At 34.3% G+C, this 17,533-nt stretch overlaps 2 protein-coding genes across 2 annotated transcripts; one reads left to right on the forward strand and one right to left on the reverse strand.

The window, feature by feature from the left end:
* The first annotated feature begins 12 nt into the window (after positions 1 to 12).
* On the forward strand, positions 13 to 8,048 carry LOC120773456 (protein suppressor of white apricot). Its single transcript, XM_040102350.1, has 7 exons — positions 13 to 435; positions 1,866 to 2,038; positions 3,082 to 3,284; positions 3,350 to 4,316; positions 4,379 to 4,828; positions 4,898 to 5,026; positions 6,628 to 8,048. Exons 1-7 carry the CDS (start codon positions 143 to 145, stop codon positions 7,716 to 7,718), a joined length of 3,306 nt encoding a protein of 1,101 aa, XP_039958284.1. The 5' UTR covers positions 13 to 142; the 3' UTR covers positions 7,719 to 8,048.
* Positions 8,049 to 9,533: 1,485 nt separating this feature from the next.
* On the reverse strand, positions 9,534 to 11,744 carry LOC120775536 (inositol oxygenase). Its single transcript, XM_040105758.1, has 4 exons — positions 11,548 to 11,744; positions 10,921 to 11,092; positions 9,921 to 10,497; positions 9,534 to 9,812 (listed from the first exon to the last, which is right to left on the reverse strand). The coding sequence occupies exons 1-4, from the start codon at positions 11,566 to 11,568 to the stop codon at positions 9,704 to 9,706; spliced, it is 879 nt and encodes a 292-aa protein (XP_039961692.1). The 5' UTR covers positions 11,569 to 11,744; the 3' UTR covers positions 9,534 to 9,703.
* Between the last annotated feature and the right edge of the window lie 5,789 nt (positions 11,745 to 17,533).

The following is a 17,533-nucleotide window of genomic DNA, read 5'->3' on the forward strand; positions in this document are numbered from 1 at the left end:
GTGGATTATTCTTATGCGGATGTGGAAAACTTGTGAAAAAATTAAAAATATTGCAAATTTAACAATAAAATAGTGTAAAACAACGTCAAAATATCTAAACAACGTTTGTGTTGCGATTGCAGCAAGTTTATATGTGGATAAAATGTCATATTTCAATATAACACGTCCGCCCGTGCGAGAGTATGCTGGTGGTAGCGTTGGTGGCATACTACGCAAAGGTGGCAGTAGTAATAGCTCCTCAAACAATGGCACCTACAATAGTTATGCATCAACATCAAACAGCGGCGGCCTCAACGCTGGCGAGGCACGTCAAGTGGACTTGTTGGTTTTTGGATATGCCTGTAAATTGTTTCGTGACGATGATAAAGCGCGCGAAATCGATCAGGGCAAGCATATGATACCTTGGATGGGTGACACAACGCTTAAGATCGACAGGTTAATAATTGTTGCTACTTAAAATAGGTTATTGTAACTTTTTTGTAACTATTTAATACATATATTTATATTTTTTTTACTATAAACTGTAATATCTACGATTATGATTTTTCGTGCATTAGTACCGTATGTATTACATAGTAATATAACCTACAAGAGAACTACATCATATATACGCGCGTCCTAAAGCATAACAGCCAGAAGACTGCGCGAACTGTATAATGTTGTTGCTTTGAATTAAAAAATCTTAACAAACCCTTTTTTATTTTAGCATGTCGTCAAGCGTTTTGTGAGTTTATTATACAAGTTAAACTATGTACATTTGTAATTTTTTATGTTTGTATATTTGGTGATTTTAGTAGCTAACGATTATTTGCCAGTGCGCTCGTACATTGTTTACGCCTAAAAAGTGTTTCGAAAGTGTAGCTTCAAAAATTCCGTAAAAATTAAGGATTTGTTATAGAAATCGTAATTGTACGCGTTTTTCGTAATTGTTTTTTATGGAAATTAGTTATGAACTATTAATTGAAGTGGCAGAAATATTGTTTAAAATAAAACAATTGTTTCTTTATTTATTCTGTATATTTGAAATTACCAGCGATTTTTGCAAAATTCGCTAACAATTCCACCCGAAAAAGTCTAGATTAACTATCATATATAACAAACGCGTATTTCTAAAATTAAAATGTTTAGAGCAGTCCTTAATTATGTGCATTTAAATTGTATTTATTATTGATACTATACGTATGGAGAAATGTTAGCGAATACCGCAGATTTTGTATATATTTTTTCTAAATTACAACCATACATGTGAATCTAAATGGTTGCTACTCGGCAGACACAGAAAGCGCCTGAATTAATTTAACAGTAACAAATATTGCAATTGATTTGTGTTGCTAATTAAACACGCCAACTTGGCTTGTACCATGTGTACCCACTTGGGAGGCGTTATGTCATCATAATTTCACATCATCATGTAGCATTGTAAACGAATTTATTTTCTAATAATCACTTAATCGCAAATATCATTTTTAGCAACAGGAACGGTATGTATACAACATTTGTACCAATTTGAAAAGTTATTGTATTTGTAAAAAATCTGCATTCACATAGCAAAAGAAAATTTTTTAGTTATATTGCTTACTGCATTGTAAACATACAACTATAACCTTTTCTTTTGTTATTTTTTTGCAAATTTAAAAAATAATTTATATTTTTATTTCCTAACCTTCCAACCACCTTTTAGTTTAAACTTTTGTTTTGGCTTTTGTTTTTAATTTACATTTATCTTTCTTTTTCATCCGCCGAACGCTACTTCCTTGCGCGCACTAAAAACATACAACCACATATACCAACTCTCCACATAAAAATCATATATATACGCATATATGTGCCACGCCCAATTCGCAATAATCACTGCCGACGCACAGATATGACGTACGTGGTGCTTTGTCCGAATTGGCGCAACATGAACCGCCGCCGGGCGGCTACGGCAATCGACTCGATTACCTAAGCGCCGATGAGCAACGTGCCGAGCAATTGTGCGAGGAAGAGCGTTATTTATACTTATACAACAACGAAGAGGATCATATACTGCAACAAGGTAAGCAACAGTGTTGTTACTAGGCATGGCGGACCGGTCGTAAGGCTCGTCAAGCTGCTAAACTACTAAGCAAAGAGTTATGTTTTTACCACAACAACAGATTTATATTTAAAACATTTTATTGTAAATATGTGTAAAGATTTAATAACGGTCATTGCGTACTATATGCATATATTATATGACAAGAACAATGTAATAATTCAAGCTGAACGACCAATAAGCAATTGTACATTGATATGACTAATTAGTTGTTAGCTAATTAAGCTTAAGAAATAGTGTAAATGCGAAAAACGAAATGAAAAAACGAAAAGTGCAAATATTTCACACGTAAGTAGTTTGTAAAAAAAAAAACGTGTACGCCGTTTGCAGAAAATTGGGACGCCACATGCCTTGCCAGTCTGCAGCCAGCAGCCAGCGTCGGTGTCCAAAGCGAGGTGTGTGCAAAAGAGCGCAAGCGCATGTTGCAGGTAAATATATGCATTTTTTCACCACACACTAATGTTCCATTGCAGATGTAAGCCGCAGCAGCAGCGTCGCATGCCGTTAGGCGCTTTGCCGTCAACAATACATCACTCATACTAAACTTCTCTAAAATGTAATGGCTGTTACAATTTGTTTAAAATTGTTTTATTTTTTAATTTATAACAAAAACAAAGTACGGAAAATATGCTTGTGTAACGTGTTTTCTTTTATTTTGAGAATGCAATTGCAAAACGAAAATCATCTTTTAACAAAAAAAAAAAAAAGAAATCACGCTAAACCTCTAATAAATCCAAAAAAAATAAAAGAAAATAAAGAAAAATTCAAGCAAATCATTTATGCCACAGCGCATAATTTTGTGCACTCAAATTGCGATTTTGCAAATTTGTGTAGGCGTAGCTGCCTTCTAGTCACTGCCAATGAAGACTCATTTTGGTTTCTCTTTCTCTGCCATTTTTGTTTTTATTTGGTTGACCATCGACGAAAACGTTATTTGCGCACAACCACAACACCACCTACGCACCCCTCTCATACAAATAAATTTTCCGCATGAAAACTTGCAGAGGAGGATTTGAAACGCCTCAAACAGGATGTCGAGGGCGGTAGCTATGCGCAAGTGGACTTTCAGTATGGCAACGATGGCGGCGCAGGTGTTGTGCCACACGGACCCAATCGCGAGGAGCACAGCAATTCGCCGTGCGGCGACGAAGCTGAGCAGGCTTTTAGTCTGCCCAAGGATTTCGAAGTGCCGGCTAGCATACAATTGGTGAGTCCCCAAACTACTGAGTGCGCATTTTCCAAACGAATTAATTAACGTTTACTTTTTCATAGCCCGAAACAATGAAGCAGCATGCAATCATTGAGAAGACCGCGCGGTTTATAGCCTCGCAAGGTATGCAAATGGAGATACTCTTGAAGGCCAAACAGTCGAACAACGTACAATTCGACTTCCTTGCCATAAATGGCGTGCTCAATCCATACTACAAATATCTTTTGAACGCTATAAAGAACGGCACCTATCCCACAGAGACTGCAGCAGCAAAGGAGCCGCTGGAACCGCCGACAACTAGCAGCAGTAGCGTCAGTGCAAGCGTTGCCGCCAGCATGCCTGCCAAGCCAATCATTGCAGTGCCCACCATTAAGTATAAGCCGTCGGCTAACTGTGCATACACGCAGTTGATAAGCAAAATTAAAGGTGTGCCGCTGCCCGCTGTACTCGATGGCGAGTTGGCGAATATGCCCACCTCGAATTCACCCACGCCCACCACACCGACTGCCGGGAATTTCACGCCCGTGTTGTTGCAATACAATGGCAGCACGTACGTGTCGGCAGAGTCCGATGACGTCACCAATTCGAACTCGAATTCGCAATCGAATGGCGGCAATGTGAAAACCGAAGTGGAGATATTGAAGAATACCAGCGCTTTAGCGTTGGCGCAAGACTACGCCTCTGATACGGAGTCGGAAGCGGAGGAGGAGCAGGCGAAAGCGGCGCCCGAGCCGAAACCCGAACCAGTGCTCACTATACCAGTACCAACGGAAACACTGAAAAATATCATTGATAAAACCGCCACCTATGTAGTGAAGAATGGACGTCAATTTGAGGAGACGCTGCGCGCTAAAAGCGTCGACCGTTTCACATTCCTGCTCTACGATAACGAGTTTTATCCTTATTACTTGTACAAAGTGACCGGCGATCAGGATGCAGCATCGAAAGAGCAGAAGCAGCGCAAGGCTGCAGCGGTGGCTGCAGCGCTGATGAGCAAAAAGGGACTGCAGTCGGCCGAAAAAGCGATATGTAAGTTTTAGCTTGCCCAAGTTTTACCAAATATTTCACCAAAAATAATTTTATTCACTTAGCGCCCGTTTGCTTTTCGATTAAACCAAAGGAAGAGTCGGCAGCCGCCATACTACAACCAGCCTTGCCGCGCGAGCCCAGCGATGATGATGAGGAGTGCGCAGCTAAGCCGGCTAACTCAGCGCAAGCGCGTACGGTGCCTGAGCATGTGCAGAAAGCCATACAGTTGGTCGAAAGCCAGCTGATGGCCAGAAATGCGCAAATTGCCGCAAGCGTCGGCAGCCGTAGCACACAAAACACTGCGCTAACGGGTCCAGCGCTGCTAAGCATACGCGCGCCGTCCGGTCAGCATCAGCATCAGTCCAGCGGCAGCCGTTATGACGCCGATTACAGCAGTGGCATTGCCAGCAGTAATTCGACGAAAGTGCAATTGAAGAACTCCAAAGCCGAAATGGAGCGCAATGCCTTATTTGAGCAACAACAACAACATCGGCAAAAAGAGTTGAAAAAAGGTGGGCAGTAGTGTGGTGAAAATTGCAGCACTTATTAATAATTTTCTATCACTTTTTATCTGCTCACAGCCGAGGAGAAGGTGAAGGACAAATTGGCGAAAATTGCGCGAGAGAAACTGGGTGGTCCCTTATCCAAGGAGAAGCAATTGCAGTTGGAACGAAAACGCAAGGCGATGGCTTTTTTAAATCAAATTAAAGGTAAAACAGGGCTACCAAGCAAGCACCGAACACCATTCACAGTTGAGCTATTAATATCTTCCCTGAATCTCTCGTTGGGAGTCAAACCGCCAACCATTGCAGAAGAAGAGCTCGAGTAGCCGCGAGAAACGAGAGCGATTCTTGCGTAGCTTCGTTCTGGATATTGTAGCAGGTTTAACTCCTATTTATCCAGAATAGACCCCAACATATCCAACATGTGTACTGCGTGTAATGAGTCTCCGCATAACGCTGGCCACCTCTGTGCATGCTCCACCACGCTACTCATCTTTACTCTTTTCCCTTGGTCCGACCCTGTCGACACAGCACGTTCCTTGAGCCTCCCGTTAGGTGACGTCGACGACAACGTAGATAATCCTTATCATCCTAACGAGGATTAGATATCCGTTAGAACAACAACAAGATCTCGAATTGTTGGAGTGATTCTTGCGTTATTTCGTTCTGGATATTGTAACAAGCAAAACTCCTACTTATCCAAAATCGACTTCAACATACTATATCTATGCCCTTGCATAACTAACCATCTCCTTGGTTTGGTCCGATCACGTCGAAATAGCCGAAATAACATGTTTCCTGGACCCCCCGCTAGATGGTTTCGATGGCAATTAACTAGCGCCCTTCCACCCAAACAGGGTCTGGATAACCGTTACATCAACAACAACATCTTTACTAGTAGAATTTTATGTTGGACGTCATTTAAAGGACTGTTGTTGTTGTAGTGCCAAAAACCATTCTTCATATTCGATGAAGCTCCCGAACTAACGGTCCTTGGGCGCATAAAATTGCCAGTTTGATCCAGTTATTTGTACCTCACTGTCGTGTGAACTTAAACTGTAGTCGCATCCTATAATCTCTCGATCTCTCACTACAGCTTCTTCATACTTTTAACATCTGCAAAATAGCGGTTTTGTGCAGCGGCACTACTTATGGGGAAAAATAAAAAAATCGAAAAAGCATTGAAGGTCTGAAGAAGCAAATAAATCTGGAAAAATCCAAAAAATATTGGCATCAAAATCTCTTGCAACTTTCCTATCAATCGCAAAACACATAAACCGTTTTTGCTGAATAATTTATGAACATTGTATTTGCATAATTGGCATATTTCGAAAATATATTTCGCTGTTATCAAAGCGAGCCCTCTCCTCCTGCCTACCTGTGGCACATTATACAGCCCCCAGCTAATGATAGTATTCTACGTCAAACTGACTTCGACTCGTTAAAGCCTCGTAGCGGACAAAAAATCGAACAATTAGAAGATTGACGCCGCTGAGGTTTAAATATATTTTTTGGATTCATTAGGAATCTTCGTTTGTAAGAACCATAGAGATATTTGCACCAAACAAACGTAGTAAAAATAATCTTAAAAAAAAAGTTGTGGGGCTAAACTGGTCGTTTACATAAAAATATTAGAGCATCGTTTTCCATTCGAATCAGCGCCATCTTACGGCTTCACTTCTACCTTTAGTGATCATAAATATGTAGTTAAGAACTTAAATTAAGTCATTGAAGCATGATTATTAGTTAGATTTTGAAATTCCTTTTATGCTCATCCTATTTCAATAATTCTCAATCGCCCTACATAGGCGCGCCCTCTGCTGCCGACTCTGCCAAGAGTTCACCAAGCGAAATGGACAATGCCAACGCGAATGCCGAAGAAAATGCCACTGACTCTGAGGAATCTGTACATTCCATACCGATAACTTCGTACGGCCCCGAGGACGATGGCAAATCGGATGAGGAGGCTAAATTGCGTTTGATTGAGATACCCACAACACATATCGCCGGCGCTACGACCAAAACTACGCCCAGCAATCCAGCCAAAACTGCTAAAGAAGCCAGCAAACGTAAACCTGCTGCCACAGTGACCGTTTCCGATGATGACGATGTACAGCTGGTGGGTGAAATCAAGCCCATCTCACGCCTCACGTTACCGAAGCCGCGTCCCGAACGTAAACGGCAACTACGCTCACGCGCACGTGATAGCTCACCTGATGAGCTGCCAGCAACCAGCGCTAAGAGTACAAGGAAGCAGCGGCGCCGCAGTCGCACGTACAGTCCATCGACGGAGGGCGACGAGGAGGACAGCGACAGCTCAACGGAGTCCATATCGAGCACGTCATCTACGTCATCTGCATCCGCTTCAGTGACCACTTATTTGAGCGATGACAGCGCAGATGCTGATGCTACCACAGAGTGCTCACGGTCGCATCGCAGACACAAGTCCAGCTCGAAGACGGCGAAAAAATCCAAAAGTCGAAAGTCATCCAAATCACGAAAATCTGCCAGTCGCAAAAAGAAATCGAAGAAACGCGCGCACAGCCGTGACAGCAGAAACTTGGCTGAAGAGTACAAAGACTATAAGGAGCGCGACCGCCGACATGAACGCCAGCATAGGAGCAAACGCGCGCACGAGCGCGACGATGTATATGAGCGCGAACGCCAATCTAGCAAAAGACAAAGCCGTAGTCAACGCAGCGCTTCGGGGGAGGCGCGTAGGGAACGCGATCGTGTGTGGGAGCGTGAGCGCGAACGTGAACACCGCGAGCGCCGCGCACAACGTGATGGCAAGCAGCGCGAACGAGAACGTGAACGTGACCGCTCCAAAACGCCTACACAGCGCCGTTACGACACACCCACGCGCAAAGACAGGAAGAAGACGAAGCATGAACGCTAACGCACCGCCAATGGCCGTACACCGACGCCACGTAAAAGTAGACTAGCGAGCGACATCAGCAGTGATAACAGCCGCGTTATGGGGGATTTTGTCGCGCCGCTGAGCGATAAGGCAGCAAACATTTGGTGCGCGCTGAGCTGCTTTACTCTGTGACGCGGCCGACGCGGCGCGGCATGCGACTCAAGCCTATCACAAATGCATTTTATTTTGATTTTCTCTTTCATATTAGCTATGTAAGTCGAATGTGACACGTGTTGCATATCGTTGTTAGTGTAATTGTTTGTTAACGCTACATTTGTATATGGAAATAAAGCGTATTATATAAATGCACTTATGTGTTCTTATCGCTGCTTCTCAAGAATTTCTCAAGGCTAAGAGGAAGACATTTTTATCGGCGTTTCTTTGCAGAAATATTTAAATATATATTTTTATATTGTTTTTTTTGCGATAATATTTTATTCACGATATTGAAAACGTGATGCTGGCTTAAGAATTTGTGGTGAAATTGAAGAATATTATGCATAATAGCATTTACCTAAATTTATTATTCCAAGGAATAAATGTTTAAACATTTGCGAAATTTGATAACAAATATGCACACATTTTTTAAAATTAACATTTTTTAAAATTCACATTTTTCAAAATTGGAAATCAAATGTCGCAAACAAATCAAAAAGGTACAATGAAGTTAATTTATTTATAATTTTTGTAAATATTGTTTTTATTAATTATTTTTTTGCTACTTTTTTAAATTGCATTAAAAATATTTTTTTTTTTTAATTTTGAATAGTTTTATAAATTCTTTAAACAAATTGTTTTTAATTAATTCTTAATTAAAAAAAAAAACATTTTTTAATATTTGTTTGTAATTATTGAAATTTTTAATATTTGAAACAGTTTTTTTTGTTTTTTGTATTTTCTTAATAAATTTTTTTAATTTCGTGTTTTTTATTTTAAATTTTTTTATTTTTATTTATTTTTATTTTAAAATGAGATATACAATAAAAAAGGTAAAAATAAAATAAATGTACGCATACAATACAGCCGAATTAATATACATATTTATATTCTTTTATGAATTGCTGAAATAATTTGTTTTTTTTTATTATTTTCTCTTCTCTTTTTCATAAATTCTATTTACCATTTTGAAAATTTTATTTTTTTTTTAATTTTTAATGTTTTTATTAATTTTTTTTAAAGTAATTTTGTTTTAATTCTTAATTTCAACATTTTTAAATTAATTTTTCTATTTTTGTTTTTTTTTTAATAATTCATTTTTTATTACTTTTTTATATTTTTTTATTTTCTATTTTTTATATTTTTATTATTTTTTATATTTTTTATTTTTTTTTTTGAATTTTTTTATATTTTTTATATTTTTTATATATTTTTTTTTTAATTTTAATTTTTTTAATTTTTATTTTTTATTTTTTTAAATTTCTGTTTTTTTTTTTACTTATTTTTATTTTTTTAAATTATTTTTTGTTTTTTTTATTTTAATTTTTTGTTTTTTGTTTTAATATTTTTTTGTTTTTTTTCATTTATATTTAATTTTGTTTATTTATAAATTTTTTTTTGACTTTCTTCCATATTATTGAAACAATAATTGAAAATGTTAAAAACTCGTCCGCAAAATTTTTTTAATATTGTTGATCAATTAAAAAAGCCAAAAATTGTAAATGCTCATTTATTTTATATATTTTTTTATATTCTTGTTTGTGATAAAAAACATTCTGTTGTATAAAAAATGTATATATAAGTCCATTAACAGCTCTGGATACGAATATGTATGTACCGTTGCCGTCTAAAATCTTAAAAACTAATTATTGCAAAATTATAAAATAGTCTAATTAAGTAGTATGTTAAATATGTATGTACATATATGCATGTGAGTACAATATGTAGTTAGAGCTCCAGCTCAATTTGCGGTTATTGTCACTTAGGAGTTTAACGCCATTTGCATTCGAGTAGCTCAAGTCGCTGACTTAGAACTCCAAGACACCGGGCAGGTATTTGTCAATCAACGATTGGTAGTAAGGCCATAGAGCGTCAATGTCGGGCACCTTCTCGCTCTTGGTGTACAGGTCGTAGCGGCTGTAGAAATCAAAAAAGCGAAGATAGGCAGAGAGAGGTAATGTCAGTAGAATTATTTCAACTATATTTTTTATTTTGAACTTTTTTGTAGTTCTCTCGTGCACTCACTTGAATATCAGCACCCATTTCTTGGTCTCCTCATCGCCTGGTGCCTCCAAATGCTTGTAGTCGCCACCATTGTGCCATGGATAGAACGAGTGGAAGCGTATAATGTTGCATGCCACATGTGGCAATTTAGTTTTGTTGTGTTTCAACACACGGTACATGTATTCGTCGTGTCCCCAGGACAATAACAAGTTGTCAACACCACAGTTTGGCTCATAAATGCCATATTTCGTGTTGTATTTGGGATTCTCGCCGTCGACATTACCTACGAAGCTATCGGCGCGGTAGACAATGTGTTCGCCCCATTCACAGCCCACTGGGAAGGTGTCACCCACTACAGCCCATTGTGGCTCATCGTAGAAGGCCATCACTTTGCCGAGATCGTGTATGAGCGCGGTCAGATGTAGCCAGTCGAGCTCGGGGTATTCCTCGCGTGCGCGCTCGGCCGCCTGGAAGGCGTGTACGATGTTCGGCAGATCAATGTCGGGGTCAGATTCGTCAACCAGATCGTTGAGCTTCTCGAGTGCTTCGCGCACGGTCGCCTGGAAGGTGTTGAATTTCAGCCAGCGCTCATGCCGACCTGCAGAGTAAGAGCGTGAGAGAGAAATAGTGAGAGCGTGAGTGGGTGACTGAATAAGTGCAAATGTGGGAGCTCAAGGTAATGCTTAAACAATTCAGCTGCTTAATTAAAATTTCAACATTTATTTGGAAATTTTTGAAATTTTATTCAAAATCATTTATTTTGAAATTATCAAAAAATTTCCTTTTATATTTTTTTTAACATTGGTTTTGCTTTTTTTTATTCTGAAAAAATTTTGATTGTTTTTTGTAAATTTGAAATTATCAAAAAAATTTGAACATTTCTTTTTTTATTGTTTTTTTTTAACATTGGTTTTGTTTTTTTTTTTTAATTCTGAAAAAAATTTCATGTTTTTTGCAAATTTAAAAAATTTTGAATTTTTTTATAAAAAAAAAAGTAGTTTAATCGTTATCGTCCGCTTACTTTTGACAAAGTCCACTGTTTGATTAAGATGCATTTCACGATATGTTCTGCGTACACGCTCCTTCAAAGGATCTTCTTCATTGATGCTGTAATCACGGAATTTCGATGGACATTTGTCAGCAAAAGCTGGTTCGGGGCGCAAGAGCTCCGAAGGATCGATGAGCTCAATTTGCTACAAATAATTCAATTATAACAATTTTTTTCAAATAAAGAAATATTTTTCGAAAGCGATTGAAAATATGTACATATGTATGTACACATGTACATATTTGACAAACAATTTTTTTAGTAAATTTAAAAACAAAAATTTCACTAAATTTTTTTTTATTATTGATTTTTAGGGCCGGTTTTATTTTTTAATTAATTTTATTGAAAACAAATTTTTTAAATATGTTATTTCCAAAAATTATTCAAAAAATGGCAAAAATATTTTGTTATTAAAAAATTAATTAATTTTTGCATTACGAATTAATTTTATTTAAATCTTTTAAAAACATATTTATGTATATATGTATATATTTTTTATTAAATTATTTCACTTTCTAAAAATTATTACAAAAAATTAGAAAAACACTTTTTGTTTTACAATTTTTGTTAAATAATTGCACAAATCCTTTTCGTCTTTACCTTATCCAACAAGAGACGCATTTTTAAGGATAATCACTAATTACGTAGCACAAAAACAATTTTTTCTAATATTAATTTTTTTACTTAAGGAAAGTCCTTTCAGTTTTTATAAAATTAAAGTGTTATTATTCTATATTTTCACGTACGATCGCTTACGATCCGCACTTTACAAGTTCTAAGGCACTTTTGAGTTGTTGAGCACAACGCGGAGCAATTTTTATAGGTGCGCGAAGGTAACGCGAAGACGCTCAGCGAGCGCCGATCGGATGTACGATCGGTTGGCGGGCGGCAATAAACCGATTACCGCACAGGCAGTGCTGTCCCATGGAGGCGAGCAATGGTCAAATAAAACAACAATAAAAAATATTATAAAAATATTGAAAAAAATAAAAATTTCAGATAAAGCATTTACTCGTAAAAAGCGTGCTACTACATTCTCATACTCGTCAGCGCGGAATTTCTAATCTCACTTTTATGTTTTGACGGCTTTTGATATTCAATTTGCGCTCTTGCTTCATTATAAGTTAAAAATACTTAATCGTTTTTTTGAAGTTCCATTTTTTAATGCTTAATGCCATGCATTCGAACGCAAATGCATACAAGCATACACGTTCAGCTGATAATGTTCTGAAAATTTTTTAAGTATGCTTTATAGTTACTATATTTATTATTTTTTATTGGATTGATTTCTTTGTTATTGTTGTATTAAGTTTTTTAGAATTTATTGCATTGTGGTTTTTGTTATTAATACTAATTTGTAATATATTTTATTTATTTATTTTTATTTCCTTTTTTTATTATTTATCCTCTTATTTTTATTTACTTTTTTATTATTTATCCTCTTATTTTTATTTTTTTATATTTAAACTTTTTTACTTTTTTTATTTTTATTTATTTTTTCTTTATTTATTTTTTATTTATACTTATTTATTTTTCTTTGTTTTTGTATTTTATCATTTTATTTTATCTTTTTAATTTAATTTTTACTTTTTTTATTTATTTATTTTTTTTATTTCTTTTTATTTTATTTTTATTTTTTTTTATTTTTTTTTTTAATTTTTATTTTTTTTATTCTTATTTTTTATTTTTTTATTCTTATTTTTATTTTATTTTTTATTTTTACTTACTTTACTGTACCGATTTTTTACTTGGTGTTTTTGGGCAGCTTCAAATTTTGAATGACGTATTATAATATATTAACTGTTAATGCAATGTGGCTGCCAATATAAGAAATATTACAAAATATACTCCTCCTAACATATGTATGTACATATGAATATGCAGTCATAACAATTAATTTGTTAATAATTTTCCATTAAGATAACTCATACTACTTTAAATACTAATTACATATATGTATGTATGTATATACGTGTGTATGTATGTATGTATTGCAGCACGCGATACCTTGTTGACATGCTTAGTATTGTTTACAAACGTCAAGCTAGAAAATATGTTATGTGCTAGTACAACTATATAATCATGCATACATACATATATTATAATCAGTTGCGAGTATTTTCCAATTATTTGATAATCTGCGCTGTTTTGATAAGTTTATCACTAAAGTACTTTAGTTCGTAGTTGAAAATACACAACTATAATCATACATATGGACATAGCATCTTGTTTTGATTTCATTATATAAATGTTAAGTGTCTTCAAATTTTAAATTTTTTCATTTGTTATCAGCTTACAGATCTTCCACAGCAACACCTCCAACTCCTTTGAGCATTGATTATCAATATATAAACAATATGTGGCGCTCAAAAACCCCCAAAATTTCGCCTTTGCGACAACGCCCACTTGTCTAAAAGCTCCTTACAAGTTTTTGGAGCGCAAATATTACTGCATTACTATATACCATATATGTACATCAATATGTGTTATCAGCGTTACTGGCGTAGACAGATTAAGGTATTCTTAATCTAGACATTCTTAAGCGTAGACTGATGGTCCATTTTATTTATAATTTAAATTTATGAACGGAGAATCTTAATCATTTTCGAAGCCTATCACAAGTCTCTTTTTTTAGAATATAATTTACTTATGTACATATATATAGCCAGTTAATGTCCTGAAATAAGCAAAAATATGCATTTAATAATAGTCAATCGATGTAAAATGAAATTTGGTTTGCTGTTCAGCGCTGCCTTAGATGCTAATTTGCAGCATATATATATTTTTTAATGTGGTTGTTGCATTATTACTGCATCATAATTCCAAAGCATCCGGCGTTTGACCTTGACTTATCGCTGCGAAGTTGTGGCAGACTGAAAAATAAGGATCAATTATTGATAAGCATATATGTAAATATGTAAGGCAATAAATCGTACTGATGTGATAGCGGCGCGGAAAAGTTATTGGGATGCTTAAAGCGCCGTACAGTAGCACTAAGCACTATTTTCATATACTAAATGTGCCACAATGAAGCTATTTATGTACAATTATAAAGAAAAATCTCAAGGCAAATCAACTTAACCTCAATTAGCTGCCATCAACTGGTCATCTTACATGTCACTATCAAACTATTTAATAATTTCGTTTCCCCTTCTTTTACGCAGATCTAGTTCTAAGTTTTTCATTGATCTTGTCAAGCTTCGTAACAGTTTCCGCCGCAATCCAGTTTCACTTGACGGCAGACATGCCCCTGACAATGCATTTGTGGCTCTTTCTCCAATATTAGATAATTAATTGTTTCCATTTTGATTACTACATACGTATTGTGCGAGTTATTTTTATCGCACAACAGCTGGGCAATTGTAGGATTTCACTTAAATTTTCTTTTTTGCACATTTCAATTGAAGAAACTCATAAATTATCACACACACGTGTCGTAATTGAATGCAACAGCGCTTTAACTGAACACACTTCTAACACACAATACCTTTAAGCATTTATGTACATACATATGTAAAATATAATTTCAACAAAAATAACAAATCATACTTGCTATTTACGTATTTGAACGATAAAAATATACATACATAGGTAAATAGAAAGCTGTGAATTGTAACTTATGTCATCTCTATTACGCCAGTGCATAAATGTAAACAAACCGCTGTTGTCACACTTGTTTGTGTGCATGTCCATACATGTGTGTACATGTGTTGAACGGAAGAGCAAAAGTCATTTATCGCTACTTCCACTATTATTTGAAATGCCAGCGGAAGAAAGACACTACATAAAACGATATTTATTGGCAACACTGTCTGTCAATTCGTTATTGCTTATTTATTGCACATTCGCTATGTAACAGTTAATCGTTTGACATCGCGTGATTGCAGCAGCGTCTTGACTACGTTTGGTTAAAAGTGAGTTTTTATTAAGTTTAATTAAACATTTCACTACAAATTTTTACTAAATGTGTTCAGTAGTGTTTATATTTTATGAAGTGTGTGTTACATATGCAGAAATGCACTTACTAAAAGGCAAATAAGAATGCATTGTTTTAACACGAGCGGCCGCGGTACACAGTGATGGCGTCGAAAGGGTTGCAAAGTTGTTTTTATTTGTCTGCTAAGACAAGTGTAATTGGTTTTGGATATCGAATTAGTAATTAAAGAATATATAAGCAATTTGGTAAACATTTTGGTAATAATTAATATAATTTTAATATTAAGCGAAAACGAATACCAGATAATTTCGATTTAACAAAAGGCTTTAAATGCTTTGAACTATCTTGTTTATCGAGGTCAGAAAAGAAAACCAAGTCTAGAATTTAATCGAAAAATAATAATAAATAATTCTGAGCATGTTTTTAACATTAAGGGTATTTTTATACGGGTTTTTGATCAAAATATATTAAACACTTACATACGAACATGTGTATGTATGCATATATAATAGTAGCGAAAAAAATCCTAAACTTTTGTTCAAAAATAATTTAATAATAAATGGCAAATATTAAAATCTATTTAAATATATCTTCGCAAAATAACTTAGCAACTGTTAAGAATTTATCTTTTTAAATTAAATGTAATATTTTCGTACTGTTCCTTCTTTTTCTTCTTCGTATGCTTTAATTTTTGTAAAATTGATAAAAAATTGTTCTATAATAAATTTAGTAAACTTGCATGAAATTTTCTATAATAGTTACGAAATAAGAAAAATATCGATAAATTTATTTAGTTAAAATTTTCGGTATTTAATTTCTTATTTCTACTTTAATTTTGAAATACAGGACTATTGTCATTTGTCTGCATATTCGTATACTCGTATGTGTATCCATGTTTGTATGTATGTATGTATGTGTACATAATTTTTACTTGCAACGAGCATTTTATTAAATATCCGCACGAATGTTTGGCAGCACTGTTCTGAAAATTTGAAATGGCAAAAAATGCTGCCAATCGCCACATATTGCAACCCAGTCACACTCACCATCTTGTTTCTCTCCTTTTCAGTTCTTCCGTTACTCGTTGGAAACCACATGCACTTTGCTGCATTAACAAATTAGTAAAATATAAATGTTTACTTAAATGCAGCTGGACTTTTTTGTTTAAAATATGTTCACTGTGCTTGTGTGCAACTGTATTTGTCGGAATATTTGCAAAACATGCGGAAACGTGGTTATATTTGCCAAATGAAATCCCAGTGATATGTAACTGTGAGTTTATCACAGCATGCATAAACATGCACAGTTTGGATATAAGGGCGATATTAAAGTTGTTTACTGTCGGAAAAGTTAACAAAAAAGTGCATTAAATGTGAATTTGTAAAAATTATGTATTAAAAAGACGTAAAATGTGCAAAAGCACATTAAAAGAGAGAAATATGCAGCAATGTTCGCACACATTTCGGACTTTTGAATTTTCCTGATATGCCAAAATATAACTAAGAAGTATAAGAGTGTTTCGTAAAAAATATATAATGTAGTGTTGATTAAAAAGAGAAATAAGTGTAAGGTCAAATATATAAAAGAGCGCTAGTGGTAATATGAGAAAATTAATTAATGTTTTATAAAGTAATAAATAAAAAATGTGTAAATTAAAAAATATAGTGTGCTAATAAAAATAATTAAAAAGAGCAGTGAATGTCATTAAAATGAAAATATTAAAAAAGTGCGTTTTTTGTAAAAATGTGTTTAGAACAAGTGTAAAATAAGCAAGAAAGAAAAAAAAAATAAATAAAAAAATGAGTGAATAGTGAAAGTAAAGCTTTCAATGAAAATTAAAAAGAGCAGTAAATGCCATTAAAAAAATAAATAAATATAAAATAAAAAATGTGCAAAATATGTGATAATGGTGTTTTTTTTGTTTGGTTTGCTTTTTTGTAAAAGCGAAAATATATAAGAAAAGAGCAGTGAATGCCATTAAAGTGAAAATGTAGTAATAAAAAATAAATATGGGCCTGTTTCGTCGAAAATATATAGTGGTAGTGTTGTTCGTAAAAAATGTGCAAAAAAGTGTAAATTGATAAAATAAATAAAAGAAATTTTGTGTTAATTAAAAAAATAGTGTGTTTAATAAAAGAGCAGGAAATGCCATTAAAGTTAAATCATAATAATAAAAATTTATCAAAATGTGTTCCGTTAAAAATATAAGTTGGCTGTGTTTAAAAATGTAATTTAAGTAAAAAAGTTAAAATGAATGCAAAAAAGTTGTTAAAATAAATATAAAGTGTGTGTTATTTAAAAAAGAAAGTCGTGTTTTAATAAAAAAATAATAATAGAAAAGAGCAGTAAATGCCATTAATCATTTTAAGTGCAGTAAATTATATACATATATAAGAAAATATGTGTTAAATGAAAAAAATAATGTTATAATTAAAAATTTAATCTAAAAGAGCAGTAAATGCCGTTAATATATCTAAGTGCAAAAAATTATAGCGCCACATGTTTTGTGTTCAAAGTTTGTGCAAAAAGTGTAAATTAAGGAAAATGTTTTTCGTAAAAATATAATTTAAAAAATTCTTATTAACGTTTGCCTAAACATTTTAACTATGAAAAACTCTAATTAATCTATGAACGTAAAATATATTTTGG

Source organism: Bactrocera tryoni, chromosome 4 (assembly GCF_016617805.1).
Source record: "Bactrocera tryoni isolate S06 chromosome 4, CSIRO_BtryS06_freeze2, whole genome shotgun sequence".
NCBI lineage: Eukaryota > Metazoa > Arthropoda > Insecta > Diptera > Tephritidae > Bactrocera > Bactrocera tryoni.